Below are 11,905 nucleotides of genomic sequence, written 5' to 3' on the forward strand. Positions count from 1 at the left end.
TTCCTTTTGTAATTCAGGTTTAGTCATAGAAACAACGGTTTAAAGAAAGCGAACCTGTTGTCTGTTCTCTGACAGTACCTTGTCTACTGGAGTAGTTTCTCTCTAGGTCATGCTGCAACAGTCTGCCAGGAAATGATGGTGTTTCTCTATTAAGCTTGAATTCAACCTGCAATACAGCATTTAAGAAAAGATATTGTGAGAAAAAAAATCACAGTAATAAATGAAGTTTATTATAATGTAAAAGATAAAATATGCTTTAAAAAAGGTTAAAACGTCAGGAAGGGCCACATATTAATCCAATTATATGAACTACACAGAGTTGAAAAATTCATAAAAACAAAAAGCATATTTGTGGTTTCCAGAGGGTTAAAATAAGTGGGGAATAGGGAGAAACTGCTTAATAAATATGGGGTTATGTTTGGAATGATGAAAATGTTCTAGAACTAAACAGAGGTGACGGTTGCACACGCTGTGAATATACTTAATGACAGTGAGTGTAAATTTTAACACGGGCGAAGGTGGAATTTGCAAGGGAGGTGTAATTTTCCAAACGTAAACTATAAAACAGTTATAGAAGATCAGATTAAAATAGTTCCAATCCCTCCCCAAATACCATGACTCAAAGAGTCATTTGCTCAATAAAAAAAGAAATGCAAACAATAAAAGCTAATGAAACTGTTTTGATGTTTAAAATCCTTTAACTGTCAAATTTTAACATAATAAAATTGCATATTTAAGAAGAAATTTAACTGTCTTTTAATACTTTTTATTTTTAAAAAATGTTAAGAATTTTTAAAAGTTAATTTTAAAATTAATTAATAATCTTTAAAATACTTTTTAAAAATATTTTTCATAGTAGTACTGAAAAGCCAAAACCAGAATGACCTCTTATGTTTAGCAACAGAAACCTTAGAAATATATCTTCTGAGGCTTATAATGCTTCCCATTCACCCATCATATAACCTCCACATCAGCATCTGCATCTTATCACCATGAACACTACATGGCTACACTCAACACAGTGAACGGTACAAAAAGGATGTTGAAATAAACACAGCGCTCCTAAGAGGACTACAACAGGAGAAAAGGACTCACCTGCAAAGACAATTAGGAAAGCTTAACAAGAAATCCATCATGCCTGATATTAATAAGGAATACATTTTTTCATTAATCCAGCTGTTATTGAAGATGATCAAATGATGAGACCAGGGGAGTCAGACAAGGGAGTATTTGCTATTTTCACATTTTTAGAGGCTGCAGGCTCCCTTTCATTCACCTTCCTCTGGCCCTTGTTGATTCTCTTCCTGCTGCTGTCTGTGACTCCGGGGATGCCTATTTCACAACTCCTTAGGGAACAACTGAATTGTGACGGTTGAACACAACCACTCTGGCTAAAGGGAGAAGTGAGTGGCGTACGAATAGCATGGGAGGGTGGGGGAGCATGTGTGAGTGCTCAGGTGAGGCGGGCAAGGAAGAAAAGGGTGCATCTCAGAATCAAATGAAGCCAGCAGTTCCGGAGAGTTCAAAGCTATTACAGGTAAATGGTATGAGTGTAGAAAGATGGTTTTGAGGTTAAGACCACTGCTGCTCTTCCATAGGGCCTGTTTGGTTCCTAACACCCATGACAGGTGTCTCACGACTGCCTGTAACTCCACAGAGACACAGAAATAGACCCAGAAGCACACACACACACACACACACACACACACACACACACACACAAGAATCCCCCACTCAATACATTATGAAAACATTCTAACAATATTTCCACTGCTAAGCCAGTTTTTCTTCTCTGATTGGAAATGAAGTATAGAGTGAAGCTCTCCTAAATGTTACATTTTATTCTTCCCAAGATGCCACCAGTACAACGACAACATCATTTTACCTATGTCTAAGAAATAAAATCATTTCTCAATTAAGTTATGTCATACAACCAATTTTAAGAAATACCTTCGGCAGAAATGTTAACTGTAAGAAGGGGGAACTCTTGTAACCAATGGAACGATCTAAGTTGATATAAGGGGTGATTTGGCTTTTCGTAGGCAGAAAATACAATATGCTTTACATTGAAGATCAAAATAGATATAATTAATCTCCAGGTGAGACTCTATTGTTAAAACATGCAACGATTTGTGGAGAATATCTGACAATTTATTTTCAACTTAAATACAAATCTGCTTAAATCTTACTTTGTTTTTGTCAGAAAGTGACGACGTTTGAATAACCAGATGAAGCCCGCAGTTCACCTGAAATGTAAAAATTAAATCACAAAACATATTCTTAATAAATACACACATAACCCCCCACGGTATAAAGACATCACAAAAAATTGGAACACCATCAAATGCTCCATCATTGTTTGCCTTTCTAGTTAATAAGCATTTTCCCGAAGATTTGTAAAATGACGTCTAAGAATTAAAAAGCTTTCATTGATTTACTTTTCAAAATGTCGGAGGTACCAATTCGACCCACCTTGTACCTCAGGCTTTTGATTCCTGCTATTTCTCCTGCCAACCAATATATCAGTGTAGGAACGAAGGAGGTGGGAGTGTCTAAGAACAGGTTCCTTTCTCAGGCGAAGAAAGAAAGAGGTGGGAGCTAAGTAAAGGAATCCCAGTGTTTACCTAGCAGACCAGCTCCACCTTCCGGGAGCTCAAATCCTCGGCAAGATTTTAAAGACCCATCATACCATATTCAAATACTCTCCGAGTGCTTTGGACTAGCCCGCGAACCCCTAGCTTCAGTCAGACAATAGCTTGAGCAGTCCTGGTCCCAGTTATGCAGCCCATCACCTAGGACAAAGACGCCAGTCAGAGAGGACAAGACTACTGGAAAAGGAAAAAAGCAGGAAGGCCCAGCTCACATTGTTTGCAGCTCGGCCAGAAACGGAGCGGTATTTCCCGGGAATCATGGCAGGAGACAGTCCAGGATGTTCGATCCTCCTTCGAGGTAATGCTACAGCTAAGATTCAAAGAGACCAAAAGGGGTCATCTCCCAGGCAAACCGCTCAGGCGTTGCCATGGAAACCACCATTTCCGGTCTGGTCCTCGTCCCAGAGCTGTTGGCCGTCCGAGTGGTTAGCCTCGGGGTGTATCTGTGCGGCCCGGTGCGTCAGCACTTCCTCGTTTTGGCTTTTTTTCCGGGTCTTCTGAAAACAGCGGGAGGATCCGGAGGAGGATAAAATGGGGAAGAGGCTGACCACATCCGCGGCTATGACAACCGCGACTTCCGGTCCTTCCTCTTTACGACCCGCCTCAACGCTGCCCGCGGGAAGTTTGATTCCCCTTGCCTATCTCCTTGTTTTCCTGGGAGAATCGCTGGGAAGAGCTGAATGAAGATACCCAAGAACCTTACCATTTGGAACTCCAGTTCGGCACTTCCTCTGAGCCGAGGCCAGGAAGGATACATCAGGACCTGAAGGCAAACAGTGAAATAGAAGCTGCTTCCCTGAGGCCACTGCTAGCAGAGGGACCTAGTGCTCTGAACGGGGCAGCCCCTGACACTTAGCTCCAAAACTGTCAACCTGTCAAAAAAATTATTGAGGAAGGAAACTGAAGACCAGACTTGCTAATAATCCCTTCCTGTACCTAAACTTCTTTTGACTGTTACCAGATGCCTTCGAGTTCATGTTTCTGGCGAGCTGAACTTCACATCTTGTCCTCACTGCTTAATTTTCTACTCCCATAAACATGAATTACACTTACCCTGCATCTGGTTGCCACTGCTTGCCCTCTTAAAGACTTCCAAATCCTCTTTGAGACAATCAAGTTTCCACCCTATTGCCATTATGTGGATTAAACAATGGCTCCATAATTGTGCAGAAGAAATGTTTAGCTCTAATTCTGAGAAAAGTTTGCCAAGAAGTCAAGTGGTCTGAACTGACATTTTGTATAGAATAATAGGGCTGAAGGAAACCTTATTTCCCAACTAGTCCAAACCCATCATTTTTTACATGAGGAGACTAGCCCAGAAGAATTAACTTCCTCGAGGACCTGAAATTCTTACTGTAGTTCCAATTACCAGCCCAATATTCTTTCTTCAATACTGAGCTGCTTTCCACATCTTGGTGGATGCCTAAAACCCATTCTTTAGTGGTATTCTGTCAATGTTTGAAATGCAAACATATAATTTTTGGAGCAAAATTATGAACACAACTACACATCCTTGTCCTTGCCCTCCTGCACCAGCTCAGTTAAAACCACTGTCCTTAACCATTTATTCATAGATGTTGACCATAGATTTTGGCTGCTCTATATTCCTTTCTACTGAGACTTTGCTCAGTTGTTCCAAGAAGTAACCAGAGTTATTCCCCTCCCATTTTCTGGCACCATCAATAAAGTCCTGCGTGGTGATTACAAGAATGGACTTGGTGGTCAAGTCCTGGACTTCAGTTACATCTCTGCCGATTACTAAGTGTTCTCCCTTATCTCCCTGTGCCCAGATTCCTCATCTGTAATGTAAGGTGTGTTCACTTCCTCTGTCGAGAGCCGAGAGCTATAGAGTGTTAACTACTTAGAGCAATGTCTGATGCACAAGCCCATCATGCTAAGCATTGGTTGTAATCACAGTCAACCCTGGGCCTGAGGGTCTTGCTTCTGAAGCCTGTGTTCAGCCTGCCCTTTCTTTGTTGACTCATTTTTCAAGCAATGTTTTGAATGCTAAATACTCTGAAGCTTGTGGAGAAATGAGCTATGTATGATGCTGAGATGGAGCACAAAGGAAAGACTGAAGCAGCCAAATCAGCACTATGGAGCTGCATAAAACTATGGGAGTTAGTCCATGCTTGTTGCAGCTGAAACTCGGGGGAAATATTTGATGTAATCTCTGACCGCTGTGCTCTCAGCAATTCAACTGTGCTGGCTGATCTCTGTTGTCGGTTTGACTAGATCTGTAATCAATTAAAATGTAAGCCAGGAGGCACGCCTTCAAGAAATTTCCTTGATAAGATCATTTGAATCAGTAAGAACCTACCCTCAATGTGAGTGGCACCTTCTGATGGCAGCCCAGCTGAAAAGTTATGGACTGTGGGAACTTTGCTGTCTGCCTGCTTGTCTTTTCTCCTGGCAGGCTCATCTGTCTTGTTGCTGCATTCCTTCTCTAAGACTAGAACAAGCTTCTTTGAATTTCCAACCAGCAGCTCTCCAGGAATACTCCTGGTCTTAAGTACCAGATTGGGACTGCAGAGACGTGCAGCCTCATGGACTGAGCAACTAGCAGATTCTCAGCCTCTCTGCTGTGACGTGACTTTATTGGGCTACCAGGACCACATCCTATAAGCCAATCTAATAAATCACCCTTCAGTGCATGCTGAGAAGATCAGTCTGTGCCTTTGGGATCCCTGGCTAATGCACCAGCCTTCTTGTTTCTGGCAAACCCAACCAACCCCACTCTTCTCTAAAAAATGGTTCAGTGATGGAACTGGATACTCATGCAAGCCCTGCTTAGTGGATTTCTCTAGAGTAATTGGATCAAACCCAAATAACCCAGTCATCTTCCTATGGGGAGGATCCGCTAGTCACTGACTGCTGAGTTTTTTTTTTTTTTTGTGTGTGTGTGTGTGTGTGTGTGTGTGTTTTGGCAGATGCTCAGAGAGTACCTGTTAAATGAATCACAGAGGCATTCCGATCTATTTAATGCTCTAGACATTCCGGATCTTCCTGATGCGCTCTGAAGGAGACCCTATCAATCATACTCATTCCTTTTGTGTGTATGATTATCCTTTGCTTTTTCCAGCTCCCCTGAAAAGGTTAGAGATGGAAGGAACTTGGAAAACCATCCAGTCAGAATGCTTCATTTTATCAATGAGAAAATGCAGTGACGTGATGCCAACACTGACAGGGCTGTTTAGTGAAAGATGCCATAAGTCTTCCCTGGCTCACCAACTTCAGATTGCTGTTTTGTTCTGTCTGTGTCACAGGACCGTCAGAGAAGACCACCACAGAGCCGGTATCTGATGCAAACACACTGGGGTTTATTGATTACAAGTTATCTAATTCGGACCTTAATCTGAGACTCTGGCACAGTGGGTGGGGGAGAACGGCTGGAGGCTTCAGGGCAATGGGTTTTTAAAGGGAAAAACTACAAGCAGGGTGGCACAAGCCTTGGCATTTCAGGGTTGGGTAAAGTATACAACTTTTGAATTCAATGGTTGGAATATAGGGGAATTTTAAAACAGTGACTGTCAGCAAGAGAGAATTTCAAAACAGCAGTTAATCAGATGCCTACAAGGATGTTTGAAGCAAGCAGATGTGTCTGGACACCCCGGTGGGTCACTCTGACCAGGGCAGGCACAGTTTCTCGGAAGTGTTTATGACTTTGCTGGGCAGCATTCACCCCTCCCCCTCCCCCAAGTTAGATTCTGTCTAAAAAGGAGCTCTTTCTCAAAATGGAGTTTGTTCTGCCCCTTCATTTTATGGCCAGTTAAAGGCACTTGCCACCAAGACTCATGACCTGAGTTCAGTCCCCAGGACCCACAAAGAGGATGGAAAGAACTGCCTCCCTCAGGTTGGCCTTTGACCTCCAACCTATTCATCCATTTCCTTCTACCCAGGTCTTTTTTGTTAGGGGTGTTGGTGTTTTGAGACAGGGTTTCTCTGTGTAACATCCCCAGCTATCTTGGAACTCGATCTTGTAGACCAGGCTGGCCTTGAACTCACAGAAATCTGCCTGTCTCTGCCTCTTGAGTGCTGGGATTAAAGGTGTGCACCACCACCGCCCAGCCCACTCAGGTCTTAATTTCTGCCCTGGGGGAAAAAGTGGACTTTCTTTCCTGATGGAACCAAGAGGACTGGATTGGCAGGTGTTCCAAGGGAAATATCCCTGCCTGCTTAGTTTTAAGTCCCAAGGATCCCAGATACCTGGGGCATGTTTGGTATTATCCCATGATGGTATTTGTAGCTATATATTCTCAATTTATTTCAAGACATGGTTTCCCTGTGTAGCCCTGGCTATCCTAGAACACATTTTGTAGATCAAGCTGGCCTTGAACTCCAGAGACCCACCTCCCTGTGCCTCCTGAGTGCTGGGATTAAAGGCAAGCACCACCACTGTCCAGTTTATATTCCCAACATTATACTGCATTCTGAGATAACTAAAACTAGATCATCCTTAAAGAAGTTTTCCTCGCTGAACTGTTTTGATCAGGTCTGGTTTTAGTTACCACCGCCAGGGAATAATGTATTTCTACAGCAAAGGATTGTGTTTTGCCAGGGTCCAGCCTCAACTCTGGCTGCAGTCCTGAGATGGGGAAGGGGTGTCTGTACAAGGAAGAAATCTGACCATCAGGTGGATTGCACTCAAGTGGCCCTGAATAACTCAAGCTGTCTTTATTTATACTCTAATTATTTTTTTTCTACCAGGCTTACATCAACAGCTTTATTATTGGTTATTTTTGACTTTTAAGTAATATATCATACTTTACAAAACACATCATAATCGTTATTTTAAAAGCCCCCATTGTTCCCCTTATGCTTCCCCAAATATACTTTCCCACCCTCTACATAACCATATTCCAGACAGAGAGTTCACCATTTTTGCAAGCTTAACTAAATATCAAGCCAGACACATCCTGCACTCACAGCGCTTAAGTCAGCTGGCAGCTACTTGTGGTTACCAAGTTAAAAAGTAATAGACACAGGTACAGTGCTTTAAGAACAAAAATATTCAAACCCAAACAATTCTCTCATGTCTGCAAGATATGCTTTGATACAGCCCCCCTTTCTACAAGAGGGTCCCATGTCTCAGTCTCTGTAAGAGGCAGACATTGATAAAGCTCCCTTTTCCCATCTCACTATACCATACTTCTTCCACCAATATGAGCTCCTGTGTATGGTAAAAAAGGGATCTATCATCCCATATTTTACATTGCATTTTTCCCATTGGATCTTTCTAGATCCTATCATTGATTCTATATGCTTGGTGTCCAGGGAACTTACTCTCAACTGCTGTGTATTCCTGAGGCTTTTCCCCTATTCTGTGTGTACATGCCTTACTCTCCTTTCCAGAACTTGAGACATGGTTAATGTCCCAAGTGTTGTTTTCTCATACATACCTAACTATCTCCATTGGGTCAAAAAAGTTCCCAAGATTCGGAGTTATAGTTAGTAATTCCAGATAAGAGATTTGAGAAGCGCTAGTCCTCTGCTGAATCTTAGGGGGAGATATTTGAGAGAGAGTGGAATTTCCAGGGAAAATTACAGTTATTGCATGTGTGACTGACAAAAAGAAGTCACTCAAAGAATCAGAAATATAATAAGAGAGAAAAGAGCCTGCAAGTTGCACAAATTTTGCAGATTCCTACACTGTCCCGTGGTCTTCTGGTCCATGCCATGTGAGGATCTGTTTCCATGGGTGCCTTGCCCCCAAGGAAACCTGTTGGACCTGTAGTCATGCTGACCCAAGACTAGGCTGCATGGCTCCTGACAGTGTCTTTGGTATTTCTATCTTTTCTTTACTGTTCCATAACCAAATTGCTTTATTTCTTTATCAACAGTACTACCTAGTCAATAGATTGCATCAAAGGCCAAAAATTACAGCATTCCCATCAAGAATTAAAATCTGTTTCTCCATTTCTTAACTTTGGTTGACTATGTGACTTACTCTGACCAGTTAGCAAAGGTAACTCAAGCTGAGATTTGAAAAGTACCTGAGCAATGGGGTGGCCCCTTGCCCTGTTACTGACCCCAGGATTACCAGGAAAACTATCTCATCCCGGGAATGAGAAAGCCATGTGGAGAAGCAGTCAGCCCCTTCAAAGAGTCATCCAACTGTCCGTGTGTGAATGAGGACACTCTAGGTCACTGAGCCTCTTCTTATGTACAGGGTGACTGAACAGACGTGAATAAGGCCGGGAGACCCCCGAGTCTGCCATCACAGACCTTCCTAGTCAACCCAGGAAACTGTGAGATGAAGCAACAGTGTGCATTAAGTCATAAAGTTGTATCATTTGTTATGCAGCAAACACTACCTGATATACCGGAGGTTTATCAGACTTCCTCTAAAAAAAAATGAATTACTACTTTCCTCTCCCTTCATCATAGCTCCTGTCTTCCTATCCTTCTACCCTGATACATTTGGCTAGCAGTTCTGAGTGTGTGTGGTGTTTTCCTTCAATGATGCAACAGTAGACTATGATGGGTAAATAACATTGGGTCAATTAGGGGACTGAAGAGATGGATGACTCAGAGGATAAAAGCACTTGCTGCTCTTGCAGAGGCCCCAAGTTCAGTTCCCTGGACCCACGTCCAGCAACTCACAAATGCCTGGTCTCCATCAGCATCTAAACATACAGACAAGCAGGAACATATTCATACACCCAAATGTACATAAATAAATAAATAAAGCTTTAAGATTGGGTCGCTTGCAAATGTAAATTTAGATCCAGCTTGATAAGACGTTTTAAGCCTGCCTGTTTTCTCTCATGGGTTTTGGAATCTCCTGAAGAAAAATATGTCTCCAATTCTCTCTGTGTTCTACAATTTTAGCTCCAAATTGCTTTCCCCCGTGGACACAGCAGCTGTCTTAGATCTGTTTAATGAGCCCCTCTGGTTTAAATTTCCTCTTTATTAAAAAATACCAGTAATTTTCTCCTTCTTAACAAACTTCCTCTTCGGACATGTAAACTTTTGGAAAGCCTAAATTACATCGCTACTTTCTCCCCCAACATCATTCCAGGCCTCCAGATCATGATTTCAGATTCCCCAAATTGGATGCCTTGGGAAGTCACTTCCAAACACTCATTCCTTAAGCTCGTGTCTTTATACCCATTATGAACATTTTTCAGTCCTTCAATAACCTGAGGATAAAACAAGAAACCTGGTTAAAAAAAAAATCAGTCCTTGCCCTCAAAGATCATCCAGCATATTGAAAAAGTATAAAAATAAATTCCTGCTATTTTCTAGTGAATATTTTTTCTCTGGTAGAAAAAGGAAAGTTGCTCTGAGTGGTTTGATGACCCTGAGAGGGATCGGAAGAACCTACCAGGCCTGCTCCTAGCAGTCCCACATCACCTCTTGAGCCACACAGCTCCCCGGGGACTTGGAAGGTCACAAAACAGTGGCGAGCAGCTGGACAGCGTTCCTGCGGATTTCTACAAATGACGAACCACAGTCCGGCAGGGTCACGGCAGAGTTTGATGACAAATTGTGGGCTGCTCTGCCGCAGCCCCTCCTAATCCCATTTGTCCATGACTCACCCGTTCCAGTCTTCAGGTCTGTAAATCAACAGGGAGAGCCGGGCTTCGTATCTTTCATTCTGGATTGGTCTCTGCTGTTGGAATCATCCTCGCCCAGGACAGGAAAATAATGTTGTTTTGACGTTTTCCAAATTTCAGATAAACTGTCTCCCAGCTTTTGTACCAACTTGAAACCAAACAAAACCTCAGTACTGAAGCTGGGTGTGAGGAATAGGCGTGTCTGAGGAGGGGCAGGGGACCCAGGGGAGGGTCTCCTGTAAGTGGGTTTGTTTCGACGGGCAGTTTGTTTGATTGTTTTGTTTGCTACAATTCACTGCTGCAATTTTAGTCGCACTTTCTTCTTAACAAAAGAAGAACAAACACTCAGGAGAGTAAGAACAAAGTTATATAAATGAAGTCACCTGCTACTCTGGGACGTAATTACAGGGAAGAGAAACCCACTTTAATTAGCTCAAGGGCAGAAGAGAACTCACCGGAAGCATTAAAGATCAGAACTGCAATGGTTTTGTGCATGCAGCCCTTCCCCATCCTGCTTTATAGGGAAGATTAGATAGTGCTTTGTGGGTTCGGCATGTGTTTTGGTGCTTAGTTAGTGAGGCTGTATTGTACTGACCTACTCTACTGATTGACTCCTCTACTGATGATGGCTAAAGATGCTCACACACCCTACATCGACGTGTATGCACACCAGAATAATTGCTTAACCACAGTTTGGGTGCTTACCACTGCAAATTTACAAGAGCCACTGATGGGTGCACCTTGGTCAGGTGTCTGTAAAGTACCCAATCATGTACCAACTGGAAAGCTGAGCTCCCTTGACATGCGGCCTCTTTGGGGAGGATATTATGGGTGGGAGACATTATTTCAGGAGATTGGGTATGAAAGAAATGGATAGCATTTAAAGCACAAATACGCTACCATCCAGAAACCATCAGGCTAACATTTCAGTGTGTTTAGCTGATATTCTGTAAGGTAGGAACAGAAGGAGGCATATAAAGTATAGTTGATCTATCTTACAAGTAACTCTATCTTAGGCTTTTCTTTTGTGTGTGTGCATATGCGTGTGTGTGCACAGTTGCACATGTGTGCACATGCCCGTAAAGGCTAAAAATCGACTTTCCCATGTTGTTTCTCAGGTGCCATGCACTTTTTCTGTTTGAGGAGGGTCTCTCATTGGCTGAAACTTGCCGAGCAGACTAACCAGGCAGGTGTGAGCCCTGTGGATCCACTTGTTCCTGGCTCCACAATACTGGGGTTACAAGCACATATCACCACACCTGGCTTTTTCTTTTAAGACTTATTTTAATTTTTAATTATGTCTATGTGTGCTAGTGGCGAATTGCACACATGCCTGCAGTGTCTGAGGAGACCAGAAGAGGGTGTCAGATCCCTCAGAGATGGAGTAACAGAACTTTCTGTGAGCCACTCCATGTCCTTGTCTGTACTGGAAAACAAACTCAGGGCCCTGGGAGAGCAATAGGAGCCTCTAGCCACAGAGTCATCTCTCCAGCCCCATGCCTGGCTTTTTTTTTTTTTTCATGGGTTCTGGAAATTGACCTCAAATCCTCCTGTTTGAAAGGCAAGTGCTTTGGAGACTGGGCTATCACCCCAAGCTCTTCACTGAGTAAAATACCACCAGATTTTCATCTTGTCATTAAAATCTTTCCCCAAGTACTTTGGTAGTGGCATAATATTTCACCATGAGGGATTACG

The 11,905-nt window shown here is 42.7% G+C and overlaps 1 protein-coding gene across 10 annotated transcripts in view; it reads right to left on the reverse strand.

Moving 5' to 3' along the window:
• The window catches only part of Lrrc49 (leucine rich repeat containing 49), a 114,293-nt gene extending 103,936 nt beyond the window's left edge, over positions 1-10,357 (reverse strand). For 2 of the 10 annotated variants that reach the window (XM_050151931.1, XM_050151925.1), the window contains exons 1-3: positions 2,864-3,333; positions 2,190-2,246; positions 79-166 (exon numbers count right to left, since the gene is read on the reverse strand). In XM_050151931.1, coding sequence (XP_050007888.1) covers positions 79-166; positions 2,190-2,246; positions 2,864-2,911 — 193 coding nt within the window. In that variant the 5' untranslated portion in view covers positions 2,912-3,333. Of the gene's footprint in view, positions 1-78; positions 167-2,189; positions 2,247-2,689; positions 2,793-2,863; positions 3,334-3,354; positions 3,415-9,978; positions 10,155-10,192 lie in introns of those variants that run through there. The other 8 variants (XM_050151926.1, XM_050151928.1, XM_050151924.1 and 5 more) reach the window with 8 other exon arrangements.
• Between the last annotated feature and the right edge of the window lie 1,548 nt (positions 10,358-11,905).

Source organism: Alexandromys fortis, unplaced genomic scaffold, assembly GCF_014885135.2.
Source record: "Alexandromys fortis isolate MF-2015 unplaced genomic scaffold, M_Fortis_MF-2015_v1.1 scaffold_70, whole genome shotgun sequence".
Classification (NCBI taxonomy): Eukaryota; Metazoa; Chordata; class Mammalia; order Rodentia; family Cricetidae; genus Alexandromys; species Alexandromys fortis.